General features: G+C 40.7%; 1 protein-coding gene across 2 annotated transcripts in view; it reads right to left on the bottom strand.

Annotated features, from left to right (window-relative positions):
* Positions 1-5,337: 5,337 nt before the first annotated feature.
* The window catches only part of TBC1D19 (TBC1 domain family member 19), a 107,865-nt gene continuing 86,207 nt past the window's right edge, over positions 5,338-26,995 (bottom strand). For both annotated transcript variants that reach the window (XM_069977493.1, XM_069977492.1), the window contains exons 16-21: positions 22,345-22,377; positions 19,055-19,164; positions 16,434-16,525; positions 15,248-15,363; positions 9,075-9,145; positions 5,338-5,628 (exon numbers count right to left, since the gene is read on the bottom strand). In XM_069977493.1, coding sequence (XP_069833594.1) covers positions 5,554-5,628; positions 9,075-9,145; positions 15,248-15,363; positions 16,434-16,525; positions 19,055-19,164; positions 22,345-22,377 — 497 coding nt within the window. In that variant the 3' untranslated portion in view covers positions 5,338-5,553. The remainder of the gene's footprint in view (positions 5,629-9,074; positions 9,146-15,247; positions 15,364-16,433; positions 16,526-19,054; positions 19,165-22,344; positions 22,378-26,995) is intronic.

The following is a 26,995-nucleotide window of genomic DNA, read 5'->3' as shown; positions in this document are numbered from 1 at the left end:
ACACATTCATAAGGAATTGAGTCTCTATAAAGATTAGTGTCTTCAAGTTAATAATTGATGATCAGTGAAGAACTTTACACATAAAAGAATATGATCAGATAGAGATGTCGTATTGTGGCAAAACTCTGCATCCTGTTGTGTCAGACAGATATGTAAATGATCACAGGTGTGGTTTGGTTAGACACTGGGGGGGGGGGAAAGGGGGGAGATTTATCAAGCCGGTGCCCATGGTGTGTATACACAGACAGATTTATCTGACAGATTTTTGAAGCCAAAGCCAGGAATGGATTTGAAAAGAGAAATCTCAGTCTTTCTTTTATGACCTGTTCCCTGTTTATAGTTTGTCTGTGTAAACACACCATAAAATTAGGCCTTGCTCTCTTTTCCCTTGCCTCTTAGTAATTCTGGCTGTGCAACCGACCCTGCGCCTGGCGTACCTGTTTCCAGGAGGTGTAAATGAGGTGCGGGGGAAGGCCATGCCTGCTCCCCGCCTTGCGTTACATTGTATACGCTCCGGCTGGGATCCCACGCGGCGTCGCAAATAGCCGCGGCCGTAGAAAACCATGTCAGTGCGCACTATTGAGCGAGCGGCTGCGGACGCACACTCAATAGTGTGCAGTGGAGAGTTCTGATGCAAGTGCACACAGATGCGCCCGCATCAGAACTCTGTGGCAGGAAAGATCATCCAGCCAGTACTGCAGTACGGGCCGGGATGATCATTTCAGAGACCAGCCGTTCCATGACCCAACCGGGTCACGGAATGGCCGGTCACTTACGTTGTGTAAACATAGCCTTAAATTGTAGTAGTATATATACAAAATTAGTGGGCACCGCTATAATTAAGGAGTGCTAAACCGATGCATATAAATAACACATGACCCCCCCAAAAAGACAAAAGCATATGCACAAAAAGGTAGCACATCACAAAAATACTTTATTATAACATTATCAAAAATACAAAAGATGCCATCCAATCAATTATGCAGGAGTAAATAATAAGGCAATAAGGGAGACAAACCCCAAAAACTACCCTACATTAAAAACACTTAAAATATCAACATGAGACCTGCCGGTGTTCCACACTGACCCCGGACTGTATGAACAATGTTAAAGTCTAGCAAAACTGCCTAAGCAGGATCCCCGTGACATAGGACATCACCATAATGGTATATACATGAAATGAGAAAATGAAAACGATCACCATATACAGTCCTAAAAGATATGGAAAGTAGGTCAGATAGGAAAGAGTCACTCCACGTGTTCCGCCGCCCAGCGGCTTCCTCAGAGATCTTCTCATTTCATGTATATACCATTATGGTGATGTCATATGTCACGAGGATCCTGCTTAGGCAGTTTTGCTAGACTTTAACATTGTTAATACAGTCCGGGGTCAGTGTGGTTGATTAGACCTTGCTGGAACACCGGCAGGTCTCCTGTTGACATTTTTAAGTGTTTTTAATGTAGGGTAGTGTTTGGGGTTTGTCTCCCTTATTGCTTTACTCCTGCATAATTGATTGGATGCCATCTTTTGCATTTTTGATAATGTTATAATCAAGTATTTTTGTGATGTGCTACCTTTTTGTGCATATGCTTTTGTCTTTTTGGGGGGTTAAATTGTAGTAGTGTCATAAACTTCAGATCTGGACTGTTCTCATTTGGAACCATGTTGCCCTCAACAATGAAACCAGGTTCTGTTTAGAATCAGATTAGAGATGAGCGCAGTGTGAGTATGAGGCCTGGTGGTTACCGCTAGAGATGAGCAAATCTACAGTAGTACAGAAATACTTTGTTTTGCTCATCCGTCTGCTGTTAGGCCGTGGCTTTGCAACTCCTTTTGCAGTTCTGGGAAACTTCTGCCAGGAATACATCCAGCTTTTCCAGGCACCTTCAGTTACCGCTTCAATCTTGACTTTGCTATAGAGAAACACTGCCCCACTGCTAGTGTGATGATCTGAGGAAGCCATCACATATGACGGTCACCCCTAGTTGTGATACACGGAACACTACCATCTCGGCGATATGTGCAGGATATCTGTCCCATGTGCTGCCTATCATGGAAGGGCTTTCAATCAGCCTATTGGACACCCACACATAGCAAGCATTTCCCAGAAATGTCTCCACCAGATAAGATTGGTCCCAATTTGAAAATGAGGGAACTCCCAATATTGATTATATTCATTAACTGCTCAAAATGCAATGTCCTGCTATATAGAATGTGCAGATAAGAAGGAGCTTGCTTTCATTCTCCACAATATGCAAGTTAAACTACTTTCTTCTTTTCTCACGTTGCTAAACTTTGCTTTGTTGTTCTAGGTAGTTTGTGTCTTTAAGATATATGGGTAATTTTAGAAAGCGCATTAATCTCTTATGTACAGTAGCTTGGCCAGTGGATTAGGTTCACTTCACTGAAAGTTAAGAAATGCCTGTCTAATACCCGGCATTTGAAATGCTAGATTATAATAACCTCTGGAATGACCTGTGTGGATATATTAAGATAAGGAAATGCTTTGAAAAAGAATTTAAATCTTTTTGGCATAGATTAAGAATATCAGCGAGGGCACAGAAAGCAGAAGATGTTTATGGCTACAGAAAGCAGACGAAAGAAAGGGAAGGAATTCAAAGACAAAGTTCTGCTCATATCATGATACAACTGATGAAATACTAAACCTCCTCACCTTGCATCGACTAAATAAGACGTGACCTTGTACTTAGCTTACATATACCTCAGTGTCTTATAACCTGCCTGCAGAATGGTATTACAGAGGTCAATGATAACCACTGATCACTATAGTTTAAAGTGTAACTGTCATTTCAGGGCCATTAAATATCAACAGTTCAAGCGATTTTAAGAAACTCTGTAATAGGTTTTATGTACTAAAAGAGTTTCCTTCTGTAGTGAAAAAGCAATCTCCCAGCTTCCCCCCTCACATCAAATGAAGCAGGATTTGTCTCCATTATGTGGCTATGGAGAGGGGAGGGGCTGTTAGGAGTGACTGAGCATGGAGCAGTCCTGCACAGCACAACACCCTGCAATCTTCTCTCAGTAAGTTCATAGATAAGAACTGACCTTTCTGACCCCTGAATCCTGCGTTTTAGGTGCCCAGAGAGTCTACAAACAGCTGACCTTCATGTCACCTCTTCCTGCTCCCTCATCTCCCTCAGCCCCTCCCCCCTTCATAGGCTTACAATGGAGAGACCCCCGGACGAAGGCAACGAAACGCGCGTCGGGGTGGTGGCGTCCCGGAGGAGCTACATAACAAATAGACCTGTAAGGTAGTATACTTGCTGTATCCCAGAATTAGTGGGGTAATAATGATAATAGAGGTGGATTATGGAATTAATGTTATGATATACGTGAATCTAATGAACTTTATGCACTAGCACTTTTGGTACTGTAATTTAATATTCAGTGTTATTTATTGTATATTGTACTTTATCCATCTGTAAGAAAGACTTGTGTTGTGGGTCAGGGACTACAGCAAACAATACGAGTTAACATATCAATAAACACCTCCGGGATAGCCACCGTTCTTTTTTAATGTTAGGTTTTTTCTCTTTTATGAATTGTTTTAAAATACATGTATTTAATAAAGATTGAATTTTCTTGCTACGTAAGTGCAGCATTTTTTTCTTTTTGGTGTAAATTGTAAACAAAGCTGTAGTAGCAGCAGAGAGGCTGCATGCAAATAGTTGACCACAAGGTATATGATAGGATATAGGATATTGCATTAAGACAAAAGTGTGTATATTACAATGGAGAGAGCAGAACCCGTCTTCACTGGCTTTTCTGTAATGAAGACGTGTTTGCCTGATAATGCACAGATAAGAAGTCAGGGGGGAGACTGGGAAATTGCTTCTTGAGTACAGAAGGAGGCTTTTTTGGCTGATAAAACCTATTGCAGAGTTTCTTAAAATCGCTTATACTACTGATTTCTGCAATAAAAAAAAAAATATGACAGTTACGCTTTAAGAGTAGGGAATTACATTGTATATCTATTATCAGGCAGCCCTCTTTACAAGCTATAGTGATCCAATAATACTACTAACACCTTCCCTGTTATATAACAAAGTAAATTTGTTACAAGAAAATGATCTACTGTATCAATAAAGTTTTAATTTAAACATTTTAAAGAACTTTTGATTCTTCTAATATTCAATTTTACTATGTATATTTAAGAATAATCCTGAAATCTTGCAGATTTTATCCTCATAACTAAGTGTAAAAAGCAGAGACTCCCTGTTCTGTCTGTGATGATAAGGAGGGTGCTGGAAAGTGATCTGCACATCATTCTAGTGAAACATGACAACAATGGTGAGACCAGTATTTAGAGAGGCAACAGATGAGGCTCACAGCTCAGTCTCCCCCTTCTTATGAAATGTGCACTGCAAAGGTCACAAAGCATGCCCAGAACGTTACTTTTTATGTCAATGGGACAGTTTCTCTCTTTTTCTTTATGCTACCTATGCCCACGGGGCTTGCTGTAAAGCATATCACTAAATGCTAATTAAAGTAGCTCAGGCAAGATGAAAGCCCCCACAATAATATACAAAAAGATTACATTGCACCTCCGCTTAAAGAATTGTCATGTCAATTCTTTGAGCAGAGAGGCAGGGAGAGCGGAGGCATGCAAGCCCTCGCATTCAATCACATAGCAGGAGGGATTCCGTAGTGTGAACTACGTACTCTTTGGGTACCTAGGATACAAGGGCAATTCATAAATGAATGAACAATGTGTAGCTTGAAACACATAAGCACTAGAGATGGGCAAACCTCGAGCACGCTCTCATTCATCCGAAGTTGGATGAAGCCCTAGAGAGTATGCCTGTTTTCCAGACAGTCTTAGGGTTGCATTCAACTTTTTCATCCACTGGTAGTCATCCCACTTTTGGCACCAGCATCAATCACTTGTTTTAAGGGTCTTTGTACTAGCAAAAACAGTACTATTTGTGGTGCAAGGTACTGCAGCAAAATTACAATTAGTGCATGCTTTAGCTGTGCTGCAGGTCTGTTCACACTTGCAAACACTGACAAAGCTGCTAAGTATATGTTCAATAAAACTAACTGTGTGGCCCATGGTTAAAAGCAGCTTGTTATTCCGATTGTCTTGCATTAAACAGATCTACCCAGTAGCAACTCTGGTAATATGATCTGTATGCGTGCTCTACATTAATAGCATCACGCATGCAGTGCATTTTTCACAGGGGGGTTGCTTTCTCTCCATATTTTCTAGGCTTTTAGAAAATATTTTTTTTTCAACCCAGACAACTGAAGGTGAACAGTCCCAAAATGCAGCAACCAAAGATGATACATGAGACGCTGCAAGTTATCATTCTTTATTTACAATTCTGTTCCGTTCAAAATAATTGAAATACTTGAGAAATCATGATGTTCCTAAAGGAGCAGATGATACGTGCTACTTGCTTGTAAACCGGCAAATGCGTATTCATAAATTCAGTGAAACCAGATATTTATGAGCAGCAGAGTCTCGCTTTGGTTGTATAGCTTGCATAGCTCTTGGCTGGTTCCTGTGGTATTGGAGACTGGTGAAGAGATTAGGTGACAACTGCAAACAGAAAAATCTGAAGAAGAGGCATGACTTTCAGAGTTGATATATCAGCGAGGACGGCCTGAGGAAAGAGGAAAATAATGGGAATTATTCAGAAGATTTAATTATTTTGCATCTTACATTTCAGCTCTTTATCTTATGGTTTCATGAATATTTATCTCTGAAATGGAAGGAAAGCTAACACTACAGAAGTGCTAATGCTATGGCTGCAGCATGGATTAATGCAAATATTTTCTATGAATATTACAATACTTGCCTTCTAGTTCTGAAATCATACTGGTCTGGCAAGTTCTTCTAGCAATCTCTCAGATTTACAAAACCTTGTGTCTATCAAAACACAGCAAATATAGGCTGGTGTAGATATATGTTACACTGGAGCTGTAACAGATCTGCCATAAGAACACTGAACTAATAGATGTTCAGCAAACATGGTGAGGAGCTATAAGGCTGCCTGCCATATATGAACCTTAAGGCCCTATTCCACGGAACGTTACGGCCGATAATCGTCTCGTGGAATAGAAGGCAACGATCAGCCAACATCGTTCAAGTCCTCTATGGACTGCCCGGACGATCTAGCAATCACCCAGGCAGCCCCCCTGCAGCTCCCCGCGGCCCCTCCCTCAGTCACCTGCTCGCTGCCGCCGCGTGGGGCGAGGGAACGAGGAGCAAACGAGCGCTGACAGTGCTCCTCTCAGTCGGTCCGTGGAATAGGGCCTTTAGTGTAAGCTAGGGGTGTGCAACAAGAGGCCCACCACCTGCATGCAGGTGGCCCTGGTCCTCCTGAACAGACACAGTCCTGATGGGTCTACCTGTGCAGGACCCTTTCCCTCCTAGTAAAGAAAATTGCTCATTTGCTAATGCTAGACCCTGCCACACAGTCATGGTCAAAACTGTTTGATAAATGCCTCTGAATAATCAATGGGCACTTTCCCTTACAGATCAAAGTGCTCATTTTTATGTGGGTGGTTGTCACACAGGAACAGGTTATGTCATGTGTTTGCTTGTTCATCTATTGACCTCTGGCTCCCTTACACAAGGCAATAATTGTCCATTTGGCCAATAATCACCCTGCCTAAAAGCCTCTTAGGTCTGGACTGTGTCTTTTCTGTGGGAGACAGGAAGATCCTGAAATTGTTGTCTGTCTGATTTCTGTAAAAGCGGCAGCTTTAGTTCTAGACTTCATTATTTTTTATGACCTTTGACCCAATTTTTTCAAAGCCTTTTAAAGAACTCCCATACAGAACTCCTGCCATCTACTGTCCCCCTGATTTCCCTGTGCCCTCCTCTCAGAACCCATGTTACCTTGTCTCCCCACCATCCCTCCCTCAGAGATATTCCTTTGTGGTTTACTTGTGCCCTGAAGAATTCTTCAAGCTAAATTTAACCCTTGCAGAGCTGCACCTACTTGGTCTCCCTATCCCACCACCCCAATTGCAATTTTTTTTAAAGCCCATGTAGCAGCAAAATGCCCCTAAGTGTTAATATTGTAAACAGAATACTCCCTATTACCAATAATGCAGACTGAATCCCCCCCCCCATATTATTGCTAGTGTAGGAAGAAGTGCCCCCCCCCCCCTCGCCACCATTATCATCAGTGTAGACGGAAAGTCTTCATTTGTTAAATGGAACAAATCAGCACAATTGTTGGTCCCACAGCATAGCTCTGCTGTGCAGCTCCCAAATCTGCCTGTTAGCGCACTCTGCGGGATGACCTAGCCGGTCTTTCTGCCTGGCCATCATCCCTGCAAAGCGTGATGACTAGTTGCCGCCCCTCTCCTGTCATCATGTGGGGGAATAAACCTACAACTACCGCCGCAACTGCTGGCTTCATGGAGATGCACAGCAGAGCTATGCTGTGCTGCAGGGAACTATATCAGCACAACCATGCTGATTGGTTCCCTTTAAAGGTTATTAAATTAATTGATGACCTATTCTCAGGGAAGATATTCAATTAAAAGATCAATGAAGTGCCAACGCCCTCAACCTTGTTTCTTAGCTGTTTGCCAAAGTTACAGTACAGACAGCTCTGTGCATTGTGTAGTAGCCATGCTGAGTTACTGCATCTCAGCTCTTACTTACTTCAATGGAATTTGAGCTGCAGTAACTCAGAGTGGCCAGTACACAGTGCACAGAGTGTATGTGTGTGTATATAAACAGCTGTTCACTGGGGTGCTGGGTGTTAGCACCCCACCTAGTTGATATTGTTATTCTATCCTAAGGATAGGTCATCAATAAATGTAAAATCCTTTTTATAGTGGAGGCTACGCCCAATTATTAACAGTGCAGACAGAATATCCGCAATTATTATTAGTGCACGCAGAACGCCCTCCATTGTACATAACAATGAATAATCCCAGCAGAGTACCCCCTAATATTAATAATGCCATAAATCTCCTTACTAATAGGGCCAGCAGGGTGTCCCCACTGAAAAAGCCAGCCAGTACAGCCCATCCTATAGCATCCTAACATGTAGACCTGGCTTAACAAGCAGGGTGGTCCTTGCAAACAACATTACCTTAGTGGTCTCACTCCATCCCCTTCATGGGGCAATGTGACATAGGACTGATATAAAAGTATGTCATAAGTTTGGATGGCCAGTTTGATGTGGCTGGATACAATTTTGAATATTTCTGCTACCATCAACAATTGTATACATATAGAGCAGGTGCACCAGCCCTAGTTACTGGTAAGACTGTTCCTTCCAAGAAATGTTATTTGACCACCAAGTAAGCTGACAAAAGCCTTACTGATCAAGTGGTCTAAAAAAATAATCTCTTATGTTTCCGACTTGTATCTTACAGCTTCATAAATTACTGTAAAAACTCAAGTATGTCAATGCAAACTATTGCACTCTCCGTGGGCTAAGGAAGTGTATTTTATCTTGGCCTTTAGACCATGCTGCAAATACAGATGGTATCATGAGTGTTTAACAGGTCTAAAATTTCAAGTTGGGGCTAAAAATACAAGCACATTATGAATCCTGTGCCTACATCGTAAGCAATATTCATTTAACAGCTAATTCTCCAGTCTAGCAATGTGACTCATCAATGCGCTTGCTTCCTAGCCCAGCTATATCTGCTCATAAAAAAAATAAATACAAAAAGACAAAACAAACCATAGAATATGCAAAAAACTTTAAGGAAGAATATCACTATCTGAAAGCGAAAGTAATAAAAACAGCTATAAAGAAAAATAATAGGTTAGAATTTCAATCAGAATAAAATACCAAATAATTTATATCAAATATATTAAAACAGGATAGATTTCAGAGGTAAAAATGGAGGTGAAAGGAAAGACAAGTAGGGCGACAATCCTCAAACTGTTCAAACTGACCACATGTCAACAGGTACATGCATTCAGCTAAGGCTTCGTTTCAATGTGTAGTCAGAGTAAGAATTAGGCAGAGAGGCTTGCATTTCTTGAGAGGAACATGGGAAGCTTAGGTTACTTTGGTTGGCAGTGAGTCAGGAACTATTTCGATCTCATGGGAGTGTAACTTATCCTTACTTCAGCAGCAGCCAGTGATGTCACCTCCATCAGGTTCATTGCTCGGAAAGCAAACACAGCAGCTGCCAGCACTGGAAAAGAATGCAGAATATTTCAACTGCTGACCTACTAATTATCATTACAAATAATTCATCAATTCTCAATCACATGTGACCCTTGTGTATTCATACAACGCTACATGCCCCCGCTAGAGTGGATGTAATTCAGTAGTGTAAATACTGCACAGTCAAGTCCCAAGAGTACAAGTCTCAGATTTCAGTGTGACTCGACACTGCACGAGAATTGTGAGAGTTGTAGTTCAATCACTGTAATAGTCTATAAAGGGAGTCTATAACACCACAGGAATCCAGCCCACTTTCTTAAAGCCAGAGGCACATTTACAATGTAATGTCTAAAAACAAGGTCAGGCTTCAGGTTTATGATAGAAGGTGGTATTTCCGAGTATAAAATATTCCGATTTGGTAACACTTCTGTGTAGGTTTATATTCACATTCTGATTATTCAAGTATAATAAAAACTAGCCAATAACTTCACTATATATATATATATTTATTCACTCTCCTTGATACATTAATGTTAAACCCCTTGTGCAGTAGCACTTCTTAAAGGGAATGTTTAATGAAGAGTTCTGTAATTTTCTAACATGCTACAATGTGTCTTTCAATTCCTAATAGGACTGAAAATCTCTGCTTACAGCTTAAGGCTATGTTCACACAGCGTAAAAGTACGGCCGTTGTTGCAATCGGCAACAACGGCCGTACTTTGTATGCACAGCTACACTGCATGTTCTTCTACGGGATCCCGGCCGAAGAGTATACACATGGTATACCCTCCGGCTGGGATCCCAAGCGGCGCCGCAAAGAACTGACATGTCAGTTTTCTGCGGCCGCTATTCATTGAATAGTGGCCGTAGGAAACCATGTCAGTGCACACTGTGGAGTGAGCGGCTGCGGCCACTTGCTTCACAGTGTGCTATGGGAAGTTCTGAAGCGAGCGCACGCCGATGTGCTCTCATCAGAACTCTACAGCCATAAAGTTCATGCAGTATCGGGGCGGGATGATCATGGCCTAAGGCTATGTTCACAGTACATATTTTTTATGACAAGAATGGCCGTTGTTAGCAAACAAAACAACGGCTGTTCATGTCATAAAATAATGAGCAGCATTAACGTTAAGGCAAACAGTGTCCGTGCTTCACTTAGAGTATTGAACAACGGCTGCTGTTCGCTATGACATGTCAATTATTTGCTTCAGTTGCTTCGGAAACAGCAGCTGCAAATAATTGTGTGACTATCATGTTGGCCGTAGAGTGCCTGGAAATCAATGGTTAATTGATTCTCAAGCCATCCTCCATACAGAAGCCGGATTAAAATGATTTTAAATTAATGTTCATCTAGCCGATAATGCAGTATCGACAGGATGAGCATGTAATAGATCGTCCGTTATTTGACACTGCCAACAATTTCTGTTGCTATACATCATGTGAACATAGCCTAATGCTGTGCAGGAAAACCTGAAAGGAGCTAAAGTATAGAATGTTAGATGGAAAGGAAACTAGAACGACTGTAATTATTATTATCAAGACATTATTGGTGAGTCACTAGATGTAACTGCACTGTATAACCTTATATTAGTTCAATGATTTTACAAACAATTTTTCTTTTTTTGGAGTAGTGGGGAAAATTGTCAAAACATGTAACTTGAGATTCATGCCCCTGATCCTTATAGATCCTGGCAATGTCCCTGAATGCATGCTTTTATTTACTGGAGGAGGAAGCAAAGTATGACCATTTTTTTTTCCTTTTCTCCTCTACTTTATCAATCGTGGCAGCTTTTGCTTAGCAGCATTTTGCATCAGCAAAGCCAAAACCAGGAGATATAACCAGAGAAAAGTGTAAGGGAAAAAAATTATATAATTGTATATGGATCCCCTCCAGTTTTTGGCTTAACATACAGACCAAAACACTGCTGTGTGACAAGGCCTTACTCCTCTTCTGTCTTCAGTAGGATTATAGCCAGCATGTACATTAAAAAGAATTGTTGGCTGAACCAACTGGCATCCTCGCTGTCGCTACCTGGCCAAATTTCTTTCTGATAACAGATGATTCATTACAGAATACTTCTGCCAAAGAAAAGTTGTTTAAGAGGTGTATGGGAGCTTCTGATAAAAAGAGGCCAATTTCACACTCAGAATTATTTTCTCTCCTTATCCACCCATATGTCAGCTTATTCACCATTTTACGTTACTCCCGATGCCCTTTTTCAGCACTACTCTCCTGCTTACCTGGCCCTGGACTTTTTCTATCTCAGCTAATATAGTTAAACCTGCCTGGCACATAATTTTGGTAAATGAATGTATATTATCATTATATATATATATATATATATATATATATATATATATATATATAGTGGTACCTTGGTTTAAGAGTAACTTGGTTTAAGAGCTCACAGTTTTTCAAAATTGTGACTTGGTTTGGTTTAAGAGCTCCTTGTACTGGGTGGCAGCGCGAGTGGAGGAGGGGCATGGTCATGGAACGGGGACCCGGTAATGTATAATGTCCGGCAGCCGGGGGGTTAATGGGGTGGGCTGCAGACAAAATCGCAGCAGGGCTGTACATCCCTGCTGCGAGTTTCTCTGCTATTGAAAGTATAGGGTCGGGATCTGCAGCGAGTCTCCCTGCAAAAACGCAGCAAGGAGACTCGCTGCAGATCCGGCAAATGTGTGTTTGTAACCTAAAAGATGATACCTCCTTAAAGGGGTTCTGGGTGAAAGAGGCGATTCCTTAGACCTCAGATTAGCACGAATCACAGCAATTGTGATTACAGATGCATTTCTTTACCCAACCATTAGAACTTGTTGGTACTGAAGTCCATCATAAACAGAGTCGTTCATTTTATGACTGTAAATTTTGTATTGTGTATGCTGGACTTTTATCTTTGCAATAATAACTAGCATACATTCATTGATCCCATTCACAGAATATCAGGGGGAGTATTATACTGCTAAAACAGGCCTGGACTCACGGGACAGGGATATATTACTGCTTTATAAAGCTTTGGTGCGGCCTCATCTGGAGTATGCCGTCCAGTTTTGGAACCCGATTCATAAAAAGGATATTCTAGAGCTGGAGAGGGTACAAAGACGGCAACTAAACTAATAAGGGGAATGGAGCATCTTAGTTATGAGGATAAATTAAAAGAATTACATTTGTTTAGTCTGGACAAGAGACGTTTAAGGGGAGATATGATTAATTTATTTAAATATATAAATGGCCCCTACAAGAAATATGGGGAAAAGATGTTCCAGGTAAAACCCCCTCAAAGGACAAGAGGGCACTGCCTCCACCTGGAGAAAAAAAGGTTCAATCTCCGGAGGCGACAAGCCTTCTTTACCATGAGAACTGTGAATCTGTGGAACAGTCTACCACAGGATCTGGTCACAGCAACAACAGTAGAGGGCTTCAAAACAGGGCTAGACAAGTTCTTAGAGCAAAATAATATAAATGCATATGTATAGAACCTATCACCCCTCCCCCTTCCCTGTATCCATCCCCTCCTTGGTTGAACTTGATGGACATGTGTCTTTTTTCAACCGTATTAAAGCCTGCCATATGTGTACACCTATAGGCCGGATCTGGTAGAATGGTAGAATTGCATTTATTATTGAGCCAAAGTAATTAAACATGGCAAAACTATATAATTTTGGCACTTCCCACATTGTAATTATCCACAGAATACAGTTATGTCATTATACTGCACAGCAAGTACTATAAAAACAAAACCCAATAACAATGCCGGTTGTGCCAAGGTAAAAGTATTTTGGGTGTTAATATATTACTATGACGGAATGCAGATAAAAGTTATATCAAATTTACAAAATGTGGCTGTATAAATAAGGCATAGCATTATAAGAAAAAAAAAAAGAAACTCCTTCTCATGTAGCATGGATGTAAATGAAGCAATGTTTAATCTGAGACACGTGGATCACTTTTAAAGCAGACTGACTATAACAAGGTAAATAAGGTGTCTACTTGTGCTTCAGATATCAGCTGAAGGCTTTGGCCAGTGAAAGCAAACAGTGAATATGGTAAAGAAGACAGCAGCTACCATCTGGAGAGATCATTCGCACACGACCTCCAGCTGATACCACATGCATGAGTCAGGCTGCCAAGTTACATATGAATGAGATATGGAAGGAACATTTATGTAACTAAAAAGCTGATAGTAAAAAAAAAACTGGCCACAACACCTTTCACAGAGAAAAATAAGCTTATGTACTTGGGCCGAGGTAACAAAAGTGTCACTGACAGGCACTTTGGCGGTATTGGTGGGGAGTATACTCAACTTTAGTGGTGGCTGCCAAGGCAAATAAATCATGGGGTGCTTAAAAAGAGGCACAGATAGCTCATGGCAAGAACATGACTTTTTCTGGATCAACATACGTGGTGGGTTTACAGGTTGAACTTGAATAACAAATTTCCTTTTATGTCAACCTATTTAACTATTAACTATCTATAAGTTTTTTTTTCACCTCTACTTTTGGGAATTGCTTATCACTTATGGAAAAAAATTAAACACTGCCACTATGTGGCTAAACTAGTATAAAAAGGACAACATAGTTCAACTATTAATGGGGGGTCCTAAGTACTTTATATATTACATGGAAACCTATTAAAGAAATTATTCACAAAATAACACACATTACAAAGTTATACAACTTTGTAATGTATGTTATGTATGGGAACCCCCCCCCCCTCCCCGTGTTCCCCCACCCCCGCACGTGGATCCGGAAGTGTAGTGTACCATACATACCTGGCGCGCGTCATCCCCGTCCCTGATCTTCTGTCAACGACGTAATCTTCGGGAGGCCGGCCGATTCGCTGCATCCATCCCTGATGCCAACCCCCCTCTGCCGCGTCATCGGCTGCTCAGCCGCAATTGGCTAAGCATAACTGTGCTCAGCCAATCGCGGCTGAGCAGTTGATGACGCGTCCGCTGTGCAGAAAAGAAGTGACAAGTCACTTCTTCTTCATGCAGTTATTCGCTAAAGCTCCTATGTAATTCATGTGCTTCTCGTGCCTAAATTAAGTTCTTTCCCTGGGCAACTAATATGTATAATCATAATGCAGAACACTTCACATGTGATTAAACACTTTATAGGACCTTATATAAATGTGAAGTACAATGAGGCTATGTTCACACAGTCTTCTTTTAGCCGGTATCTGGACTCAAAATGACAGCTGTCCTAAAAGACTACCGTCAATGGCAAAAAAAAAAAAAAAAAAAAAAAGACATTGTGTGAACATAGAGTAAAGGGGAAAGGGATGAAACATTGTACTATAGTGCAGAAAACAACATGCAAGAAATACCAAATTGCCTTAAAGGGGTTATCCAGCGAAAATCTTTTTCTTTCAAATCTACTGATATCAGAAAGTTATAAAGATTTGTAACTTACTTCTATTAAAAAATCTTAAGTCTTACCATACTTATTAGCTACTATATATCCTACAGGAAATGTTTTATTTTTTAAGTGTGACACCGCTCTCTGCGGACATCTCTGGCCGAGACAGGAACTCTGTCCCTATAGAAAACCTCTCCTGTTCTGGACAGTTCCTGTCTCGGCCAGAGATGTTAGCAGAGAGCACTGTGTCAGACTGAAAAGAAAACATTTCCTGAAGGATATACAGCAGCTGGGAAGACTTGACATTTTTTTAATAGAAGTAAATTACAAATCTATATAACTTTCTGAAAGTTGATTTGAAAGAAAAAGATTTTAGCTGGACAACCCCTTTAAAGTGTACCTGTCATTATAAATAACTTTTGATACGTCAAAAGTTTTTATCGGCTTGGGCCTAAGTGTTCAGACCCATAGCGATCTGGAGATAGAGCGGGGAGAGGACTGCAGCTAATGTTAAGAGTTAAAAAAAGAAAAAAAAAAAGAAGCCTATTATATGTCCGAATTTTTTAATTTAGAGCAGAGAGTGGACAAGCTGCAGTGCGTCTTCTCCCTGCTCTATCTCCCGATCGGTACGGGTCTGAACACTCAGACCCGGAACTATCAAAACTTTTTACACGTCTCTGTTTTTTTGTAACAACAGGTACCCTTTAACTACATTGGTACTTTGTTTTAGGAAAAACATAGAGTATTGCCTAAGAACAAAAGGCCTTACCTGCAAGAATCTCCAAAGAGTTGTAGCCAAGGATTCTGTCCCACAATAGGAGAAGCTGGTCTGTAGCCAAATAGCCAGAAAAGCCTCGTACCATCCATTTAAATGATATGCGTAGCCTAAATGGCAAAAAGGGTTATTAAATAGTTTATAGAATTTCGCAAGTAAATATTCTGACTTTACACATTGGTTATGTTCATGTACATGTATGTCTCATAAAATAGGATCCAAAATGTTGTAGGCTCCCAGTACTGAGTCCTGTAGGCCAAATACAGAAGGGCAGGGGAAGGTGTGGGAGGGAGGAGGCTTGGGACAATTAAGCTTCTAAGGAAAAGCATGCTTTTATAACTCTGCAAATGGCCATCAGCAAAGCTAAAATTATGATTTGTATTATTGGACGGGGTCTGCAAATATTTTAACACAGCCATGTGGCCTAGAACACTTGGTTATCTGATATTTCTCCCAACCCCAGTGTGCATGTGTATGTAATGGGTAGAGGAGAATAAGTAGCAGACTAACAGCTCTTATCTACCATGAGAACAAAGGATTGGAAATGCTGAAATCCAAAATGCCCAACCCTTCTTTTCCCCAACATCTGCTGTTGGGGAAGATTCAAGACATCCCTATATCAAAAACAAACTCTGTGACTCATTACTAAATGATTTTACAGAATTGCTACTTTCCCTGAAGAACTTCTTTAAATGTAAGCCATCAGTATACTATGGAAGTTTCATCTATCATTCTTTGCTGGTGGCAGGATATGCTGTTAATATTGCATGTCTGTTTGGGCATGCCGAGGACGGAATTCATCTGGCAGTGCAATTGACTGTATACACTTACAAATGGAGTCAATGGCGGTGCCAGGTGAATTCCGTCCTCGGCAGGATTTTAAGAGCATATGCTGCCTCCAGCAAAGAATGATAGTTACAATTTAAGATTTGCTCAATTATTCCACTGTCTCAAAGTGAAGAAAAAGAACAAAAACTTTTTTTAGTCAATGACCACAGCTACTATGTGTTAAAAAGAAACAGCTGTGCATGAATGCAGCTCGCCGTTAATAGACTCCATGGGCACCGCTTTGGCAAGACAAATTAAATGTACTTTTCTGGAGTGTTTTAGACACCACCGTTTCTATAACTGGTATGTAGTGAAAGAAATCAAAAAGAGAAATTATCCGGAAGCTACATACGGTTGTGCGCCAATCTCCCGCAGGTGATAAAAAAGTTGTGGAAGGTGAGTCTGAAGAAGAGTCTCAAACAGCAGACACAGCGACATTATTCCCTATGTGAGAAGTATAGTTATACTCAGCATGCAAGCACCAAAGAACATCCTGTACAATATCAAATTACAAAAATACAATAGATAATACTACTCAAAAAGGTAAGACATTTGTAACAAAGGTAACAATTGAACAATACTTAAAATATATCATTTAATTTTCCTTTTTGAAGCTCTTAGCTTTGTGGACTCCCTAAGCTGCTGTTGATCCAGGCAGAAGTTCACCTTGTTAGGCAACAACACCCAATATTGCCATTACTATGTTCAAACATCAAACGTTTATTTTTTTTTAGGAAGCACAAAGTTGGCTTTTTATTGAGATTTGTTACATAAAGGGGGAGATTTATCAGACATGGTGTAAAGTGAAACTGGCTCAGTTGCCCCTAGCAACCAATCAGATTCCATGTTTCATTTTCCAAAGAGTCTGTGAAGAATGAAAGGTGGAATCTGATTGGTTGCTAGGGGCAACTGAGCCAGTTTCACTTTACACCATGTTTGATAAATCTCCCACAAAGAGTGTATGATAAAGGTTAGACCCAGGACTATACTTTTGTGGAACCTTCTTGTATGTATGCCTTCCTGTATGCGAACACATGTCCTGTATGTATTTACGATGCCTGACACTTTTAACAAACGAGTTTAAAAAAAAAAAGGTTAGACCCAAGTATATGGAAATACATTTCATATTATACACCCTGTGCTTCTAGCAAGTATTTACCCCATTGGATTTATGTAACAACATTGAACCACACTGGATTTAATCTGGTGATCTTTAATCACTTATACATAGGGAAAAAAACACCTATATCCCTAAAGAAATTGAGTTATGAAAATATAAAAATTGGCAGGAATGGGATTCAAAAATTGCTTATAAACGTTCTGGTTAGTTTGCATCTGGAGTTCTGACTTTCAGGACATTGTATTTGTTGTTTGTCAGTAATTCCTATATTTCTTTACTTTTATGAACAGCGGACACTACAGATTTGTATTATTCTTTCACATTTGTTATTAAAGGAGAAGTCCGGCCATTTTTATTTTTGGGCAGCCAGCAGGGGGGAACTTACCTCTCGCTAACTTACCTCTCCATGTGCCCGCGCCACACCACTACACCGACTCTTTGACCCACGGATTGGCTGAGCAGGCAGTCAATCAACCAGGTTGCAACATCGGCTGGGATAAGGTCCAGGAATGGCCATTCGACGCTGAAGAGGTGAGTTAAGATTGTTTTTTATGTTCTCCCCTGCCTTTTTTTATTTTTTTTTAAAAAGGCCCCTCGCTGGACTTCTCCTTTAACCTCTTTGTTGAGGACACCCATAGTAGCTCCCCCTTGCATAATCAGTTGATAAGGACTGCCCGCTCTATAAGGATAACATAGTGGGGGAAATTTATCAAAGGGTGTAAAATATACACAGGTGTAAACTGTCCAACCAATCACAGCTCAGCTTTCAGCTCTGGTTAAATGAAAGAGGAGCTGTGATTGGTTGCTGTTGGCAGTTTACACCAGTATATATTTTACACCAATTAATAAATCTGGGCCATGTTGTGCCTATTTATCTAGACAATCCTTCATTAAAGGAGGACCCACTGGAATTCAACTCATTGCAAAAGATTTGCAGCTGAAACCCCTGGCATTTTACTGTTAGCATCAGAAAAACTAACATTTTGCTCCAGAAAAAAGGCATGTGGCATTACAAGATACCCATTAAAAATAATAGGCAACCACGTAATGCATGATCACAATAAGTTCTCTAAGAATGCAGCAGCCTATTGTTTTGGCTCTGGATAACAAAGAGGATTTCTAAATAGGAAACCCTTCTATTATTCCATCTAAATAGGACATACTGACAGGGTTGACCAAATGGGATTACTCTGTTGTGTTTGACTCTACTATACAGCCCCTCTATTATGCAGAACATATAATAGAAACAAAGAAGATTGTGGGCAGAAAAAGACCACTTGGTCCATCTAGTCTGTCCTTATGGTATTTCCCTTCTTATTATCTTAAGATAGAAATATGTTTATCCCAGGCAGGTTTACATTTAGTTATTATACATTTACCAACCCCATCTGCTGGAAGTTTGTTCCAAGCATCTACTACCGCACCAACTGCACCAACCACCGCATCTACATAGCACAGGGTACAGTTACCTTGGCTCCTCAGCATGCAGTTGTATCTCTTCAATCTCAATAAAACAGCTATGGTACAACAAAATCACGCTTTAAACAATTCATCTTTATTATGAGTTTTGTCAAGGTGAAAGCTAAGTGAATGCTGATGGATCATAGACTTATGATGAGGCCTGTCCACCTCAGTGCACCAAGGTGTCCAAGGTTTTGACAGGAAAAACTGTACTGCAAGTAGAACTTTAATTCTCCTCAGTGATGTAATCTCCCTCCAGATGGATCCTCCAATACAAATATGAACTAATCCTGAGGAAGGACAATATTTTGGCTCGCAAAACACTGAAAACTGTAACATTCATTCAACTGCATAACAAAAGAAAAGTTACATTTTCCCATGCAGTGACTTACAGAAATATGAGAGGAGATTGAGTGGAGCCTGAAGAAGTAGCGTACATACATCTCACGGAATACTTGATACAGCTTGGCAGGCTCATGATACAAGAAGCATAAGGGGGCAACTGAAAAAATAAAACCACACACGCCATTAGATCAGCATTTACCAACAGAGGTTCTATGCTATGGCCTTGGTTCCAGACTGGTGTTGTGTTTGCTTGCACTATGCACTTGCGGCTGCTTCATTACAGTGCAGCGAATATTCAAACAGTTTCCCTGTTCCAGGCATGGTATTGATACATCATGCCAGGCAGGGAAACAGAGGGCATTAGAGGGCTTCCCCCATCCGCAACATCCGCAAATACAGGACATGGGAATAAGCCCTAACGTGGAAAATGCTAGAACAAAGTGCAAGTGCAGACCTAAAACCAGTCAAGACTCACATGATACATCAGAGTCACTCAATGCAATGTACAAGTGCAAAGAAAACAGTACAAACACAGGCACAGGCAAATACAAAGTTAAGGGTAGGAAGTCAAAGAGTGAACCCCAGCCAACCCAACGCATGTTTTCAAAGAAGCCTTACGGGAAATTTGTTCTGAACTCAGCCTTTACTTCTCTGCTCTAGATTATATTTATTGCACACCTATTTTTCTTTTAATTTTGGTTCATTTTGCAGTTTTCTTGCTTTGTGCCTAATAAAAGTTAGGTGATTTTATTCCCTATATCTTTTTTTTGGTTCTGTATAGATGTTTGAAACGTGGGATATTATCTCTAGAGCGTTATAGGTTTTACCAATAATGACCTAAACCTGGCTGAGGTCAAGACTTTCATTCATGAACCCATATGTTATGCTATATAGAAATTATTTTGTAATAGGTGGATCTCAGACTTTTACAAAGATGGGAGCCATCAAGACTCTTACCGCTGATTTATTTACATCTCCCCTGTATTGGCTGCTGCAGGGCAAATGTAGAATTCTATTTTATGCAGCCATTTAAAGGAATGGCTGTCCTTGTAACATGTGGATGTCTAATTCCACCATAAGAGATGCTGCTCTCTTTCTTGGCTCACTGAGAGGTGTTACAGATCACCCTTTATGACATTCATATACTCTTACATGATATCACATGACCCCTTTGTATTTGTATCTTGTTAACAGTATATATGAGCCTTTATTGGTTTATGACCAGAAAAGGACTACCCTAAACTGATTTTCTTTGTCTTATTGATGGTGAGCCTTTAACCCCTATGTAAGTCCCTTTTATTCTCCAGTCGATAAAAGTGAAGTGGCTCCCACCAATTGTACTATATTTCTGTATATGATTTCCACTCTGTAGTCAACCATGGAAGGTGCCTAACTTCTTTGTACCACTAGGAGTATTGGCAATTTCTATTCATCTTACAAATTCATGAATGCAAGAATAAGGGCCAGTAAAACGTCTATATTTCTTCTGTTTAACTGGCTATGGCATATTTAACATTTTTCACATGATTTATGGTATGTTGCTAGACAGGGCCTTAGCCAGGGCCAGGGCCTTAGCGCACGCGCACACACTATATATAGGGGTCATTTTACACGCCGGGTGTTGTCTTATAGGACGGGTGCTGGAAAACTTCAGAACCGGACAGGAGAATCTGCAGTCGCTGCACACGGTGGGGGGAGCTAAAAAACGGCCGCATCCCTGCCCTATTCGGCGACCATATGCAGAGCAGAGAAAACTGCAGGCATCTGGGGTATGGAAAAAAAGAGATTCAGTAGAGTGGCACTGTGCCCAGAAAAAAAAACCTTTTTCACCCGTCTGGCCTACCCTTTTATCCTACTGGTATAACTGTACCTCCTTCTCTGCCTCTCAGATCTCGCTGCTGTCTGATGCTTTTTATTAATTTTTATTTTGTGTGTATTGGAAGAGGGGTAGTCCTATGTGACGAGTATATCTTAAACTCTATATTTTAACTGGAATAGTTGGGGGTATTGAAAATACAGTGTGTGTGTGTATATATATATATATATATATATATATATATATATATATATAGAGAGAGAGAGAGAGAGAGAGAGAGATAGTGCTACCTTGGTTTAAGAGCATCGCTTTGGTTTAAGAGCTCCCTGTAATGGGTGGGAGGGCGAGTGGAGGAGGGGAATGGTCTGCATAGCGGGGATCTACAGCACTGTACTCTGACCCAGGAAGTCTCCCTCACCTTCCAAATCATAGCAAATCCACTTAAGGCTGGGGCTTGCATCAGGGGACAGGACTGTGGAGGTAATCTCATAGCTGTAACCCCTCTCTCCCTGGACAGAGAGTGCTGCATGTATGTGCCCACATCTGTCCTGCTCATTTCTTCATGCTCCCTGCAGTCTCTGTCAGCCCTTGTGTTTCTCATCCTCTCCATTACTGTACAGTAACTTATAACGTGACATATTCAGCTGGTTCTAAATGTTTGTTTCATCTGTTTTACATGTTATTCAGAATAATAAATCATTATTTTTGGGGTGTGAAACCAATTGTCTGCATTTCTATGATTGAAATGAATTGAATGAATGAAATGAATTGTGCTCGTAATCCAAGGCACCACTGTATGTATGTGTGTGTGTGTGTGTGTATGTGTATGTGTATATATATATATATATATATATATATATATATATATATATATATATATATATATATATATATAATTTTTTAAAGTCTTTTAAAGAACTAATCTATCCATTCACTACACTCTGAGTGTAATGTATATTCATTGGACACATAATGTCTGGTATATTCCATTTCCATTGATTTACTGACGGCTTACTTTTGTGTTATGTTTTGCACATTTTGTAGAAATTCCCAGTTTATGTCATACAAAGACAGGAAAGTCTACAGATCTGCACATGAGCTGTAAGCCATTAATCTCCAGTATGTACGTAGTTATGACACCTACAAATGCAGGAGCTGCACAGGAAGAGTGTTTGCTCTTTTATAAACACGACTGGTGCCAAGCCTTTGCGTATGTGTCCGGCACAGGAAAAGTCCTCAATTAAAATTCCACACCAGTCCTCACATAAAAACATCATATGATCGGTTGGACATGATTTTTTTCCAGTATGAGTTACACTTTGTTTATTCTCTCATTACTACTATGGGCTTATAATACTCAGAATTAAGATTTTAGTCTTTATTTTAGTGTAAGGCCCCATCTACATCACATATCAGGGCTCCATATATTATTCAATTTGTCAGGAAAGGTCTAAAGAAGTCAGATGTAACAGAAAGACTAGTGTAGCTTATTATATTTCACTAGTTCAGTAATGCACTTACCATACATAGAGAATCCATGGAAAGGGATAACACCTGAAAAACACAAATACATTTTGTAGATGAGCAGTTCAGTTCAAATATTAACTCTGCACAGGATGTCGTCAATAACCTCCTGCTAGTCTATATGTTATCACTAGCTGGATTCTTTACTGTAAGAGCAGTGAGACAGAGGACGTGCTCATGGTGGACTCACTAGAAGAGTTCAGGAAGTGTCTGGATACATTTCTGGAGTGTAATAATATCACAGGTTCTAGTCACTAGATTCTGGAGAAGGGTTATTGACCCAAGGATTCTTATTGCCACATTTGGAGCCGGGAATGAAGTTTATCCTTTAAATTAAGAAAAAGGTCTTCTAACTCATTGGGATTTTTGTCTTCCTCTTGATCAACACTGCAGCGTAATAAGCCAAACCGTATGGACTTTCTTTCAGCCTTACCAACTATGTTACTATCTGTAGTAGCATTTGCCGGACTTGTAATTGTGGGTATGGTGCAACTTCTATTTCACTACAGCGACCTATGTTTCCTGTGTACCCATGACTGTAGCATTTATTCCACTTAAAGAAAGTGGGGGAGATCCAGGACAATTCTACAAAGAATTATCTGCTTCAAAAGTGTTATCGTTATGAGTAGGCTATCATTATAGCAGAAAACAATCACATACAATAATATGCAACTTAACACATAGCCTATCCTGAAAAGTTACCTTACAGTGAGGTTGTCATGTGTGGGTACATGAGGGAAGCACTATTTCTGGCCATAACATAACTTGTATAAAGCAATTGTTACCAATATTCCCTTCTGCAGGCCCTGACTTTTCAACTGTCACTGAACTAGTGGGTGTACACTAGCTGCCATGTACTACACACAACAGGACATCCTGCTTCCACATATCTCAAGAGCACACAATCATACGTAGCAGCAGCACAGAGGACATTGTAGAGTGGTAGTGAGCAATGTAAACGGTCAATCAAGCTCTGGAAATGGTGTGGATCAAGGTATATGCCATCACCCGTGGGAAGAGATGATGGCTACAAATGAGTTCTTTTGAAACAGTCGAGTATTTCTGTAGATCTGTTTATTGTATATCTAAAGAAACATGTTTCTGGATCACTAAAACCCCTTAGCCAAAGGTGATTAGCTCTGTAACTTGAATAAACAGAGCTACATGAACTGCTTTTTTTTAAAAAAAAGATTTCCTTTGCACCCATTTCCTTTCCTCAGGTGGAGACATATACCGTGACCCAAACCACTCCCTTAACCCCTTCATGCTGCAGCTAGTTTGGGCCTTAATGACCAGGCTCATTTTTCAAAATCTGACCTGTCTCACTTTATGCGCTTATAGCTCAGTGATGCTTTAATGTATGCTAGCGATTCTGAGATTGTTTTTTTTGTCACATATGGCACTTTATGTTAGTGGCAAAATTTGTGTATTTTATGTGAAAAACATCAAAATATCATGAAAAATTAAAAAATTAGCATTTTATGAACTTTGAAATTCTCTGCTTCTAAAAAAAGAAAGTTGTATCACATAAATTAGTTATTAAGTCACATTACCAAAATGTCTTCTTTATTCTGGCATCATTTGGTAAACATATTTTACTTTTTTAGGGTGTTACGGGGCTTAGAAATTTATCAGCAAATTATCAAATTTTTTGTGATTTTTTTTAGGGACCATTTTTTAAATGGATTTAAAAGGCTTGTATCCTGAAACCCCCCATAAGTGACCCCATTTTGGAAACTACACACCTTAAAGAATTAATCTAGGGGTATAATGAGCATTTTGACATTACAGGGGCTTGAGGAAAGTATTAACCATTAGGCTGTAAAAAAATGGAAACTTTAATCCATTTAATATATTATTAGAAAATGTAAAGTTTCTCATTTTCAAAAGGAACATGAAAGAAAAAGCACCCCACAATTTGTAACGCAGGTTCTCTTGAGTACTACAGTACCCCATATGTGGGCGTAAACCACTGTATGGGCACACAGCGGGGCTCAGAAGGAAAGGAGCGCCAATTAGCATTTTCAATGCAGATTTTGCTGAAGAAGTTTATGAGCGCCAGGTGCGTTTGCAGCGCCCCTGTAGTGTCAGCAGAGAGAAATCCCCCCATAAGTCACCCCATTTTGGAAAGTGCACCCCTCAAAGAATTCATCTTGGGGTAGGATGAGCATTTTCACCCCACATGTATTAGAGGAAAGTATTCAAAATTAGACAGTAAGAATGAAAAACTCAAATTTTTCCAAAAATATGTTCGTTTAGTTTGAAATCTCTCAATTTCACGAGAAAAAAGTACCCCAAAATTTGTAACGCAGGTTCTCCTGAGTAAAAAGGTACCCCGTATGTGGGCATAAACTACTGTATGGGCACACAGCGGGGCTCAGAAGGGAAGGAGCGCCAATTAGCTTTTTCAATGCAGATTTTGCTGAAGAAGTTTCTGAGCGCCAGGTGCGTTTGCAGCGCCCCTATAGCGCAAGCAAAGTAAAAAAAAAAAAAAAAAAAAAAAAAAAAAAAAAAAACACGAGACACCCCATTTTAGAAAGTAAACCCTTCAAAGAATTCATCTTGGGGTGTGGTAAGCATTTTGACCCCACATGTATTAGAGGAAAGTATTCAAAATTGGCCAGTAAAAATGAAAAACTAAAATTTTTCCAACAATTTGTTCGTTTAGTTTGAAATTTCAAAATTTCATGAGAAACAGGAGAAAAAATGCCCCCCAAAATCTGTAACGCAGGTTCTTCTGAGTACAACGGTACCCCATATGTGGGCATAAACCACTGTATGGGCACACAACAGGGCTCAGAAGGAAGGGAGCACCAATTTGCTGGAGCAAAACCGCAGCTAGTAATAGTTGGGGGGGGTGGGGGGAAGGGGCGACTTCACTTTTTATCCCCTGTCACCAATGATTTATGGTGACAGGAGAAAAAAAGTGCTTCCCTGCACTGGGAACAGGCGATCAGCGGTATATAGTATATACCGCTGATTGCTTGTTCCGGGACCACACGGCCCTGATCACTGCCCCATGCTCTTCGGTACCTCCGGTGCGGAAGCACATTACCTGGAGCAGAAGCACGGGGAGGAAGCTGAAGCTAGATGGGGGGGGGGGGGGGGGGGGGGGGGGGGGGGGGAGAGCGTATGAGCCGAAGCAGGATCGAGGGGGGGGGGGAGGAGCAGCACGGGGGGGTAGAGTGAGCTGGGTTGGGGCGGGGGGAGCACAGACCACAGTGGGAGAAGGAAGGGGGGGCCTGGGGGAGACTCAAAGCAGTGGCTGCAGGAGGAGGCAATGTCCGCAGCCTCCTCCTGTCGCCCGATCAGCGGAAGGCATCAGATCTTCCTATAGACGCTGCAGTTGCAATGACCGCGGCGTCTATGGGGCTAACTGCCCTCTGGGCAGAGGCAGCAGCAGGAGGCAGTGCGACACAGCCTCCTGCTGCTGCCCGATCTCAGATAGGGACAGAGGGGGGAGGTAGGAAAAGCATGACATCCAGGGACGTCATGATGCGTTCTGGCACTGCTTTTCATGACAACCCTGGACGTCATATTGGGGGAAGGGGTTAAGTGTTTACCCATAAGTAATGTTTACCCATAAGTGTGTCCCCTGGTCCCTAAAGTCATTGGGAGGGGAGACTTGCATTTGAGCACTTATGCACACCATGGTGTTATGCTGACAGCACAACACTACAAGTTGAGTCCTCCCCCAGGACTACACTAGTGAGAATCTACCACCCTGCGATGTTTTACCCTGTGGTGTGCCTGATATTATTTCTTGCAGCTTCTTCTGGGGTGAGATGTAACATGTTACAAGCTGCAGCTCGGTCCCTGCATAGTCCATCACCAATCCACAGACTTCTATGGACAGCTGTAGCCTGATCTCTTGGTAAGCCGACCTGTAATGGCAGGTTTTTATTTACAGGGAATGATGAGTTGGGGGGGGGGGGCAAGAAAAAAAGCCTGACTTGCTGGATTTGGTACATTTTTATATTTGTTTAACGATTTATTTGGTGTCTTAATGCCAGTTTTCTTTTGTTTATAGGCACTAAAGACTAATAAAAAACACAAAAAATATGTTAAGAGGAGTAAAAGACAATTTTCTCTGATATATTAACTTGTATTACTGTTTATGTAAAGTTTATTAAAAGTGTGTTTGTTTCCTGTGGTACACCAATCCAAACACTAATGATACCAATAAACTATCTTAATATTAGGAGGCCCTGGTGCTTCATCTAGATCTAGATTATTCTACACTATAACATTTATATGTTATAAACCCTGATAAGAATATGAGAGCAAGGACATCTAGAGTGGTGGCTGTACATTGGCGTCACTCCAAACAGCTTAGGTTTAATATTCCAGTCACTCGTTCACTTTATAGTCACAGTGTTAGAGGTTTGCTACAGAGGCAATTGATAATAATGGAATCCATTATTACTGTACATTGTTTGCAGACACCAACACATCATTATTCCCACACAATGTTTAAGCATCGGCCATAGCTGATAAATCCCCTTCTGTTACCTCTCAAGGTTTGCTGGGGACATTAATTGTAGAACGATGCTGATGATATTTTGTAAATGGTCTACACAGCCTTTGGAAGATGGAAAATCCATGCCTTAAGGGTGCCTTCACACCTACCGACTCACAGCGTTAATAA

This window comes from Dendropsophus ebraccatus, chromosome 7, assembly GCF_027789765.1.
Source record: "Dendropsophus ebraccatus isolate aDenEbr1 chromosome 7, aDenEbr1.pat, whole genome shotgun sequence".
Lineage (NCBI taxonomy): Eukaryota > Metazoa > Chordata > Amphibia > Anura > Hylidae > Dendropsophus > Dendropsophus ebraccatus.
This window is presented reverse-complemented; position numbering and strand designations above follow the sequence as displayed.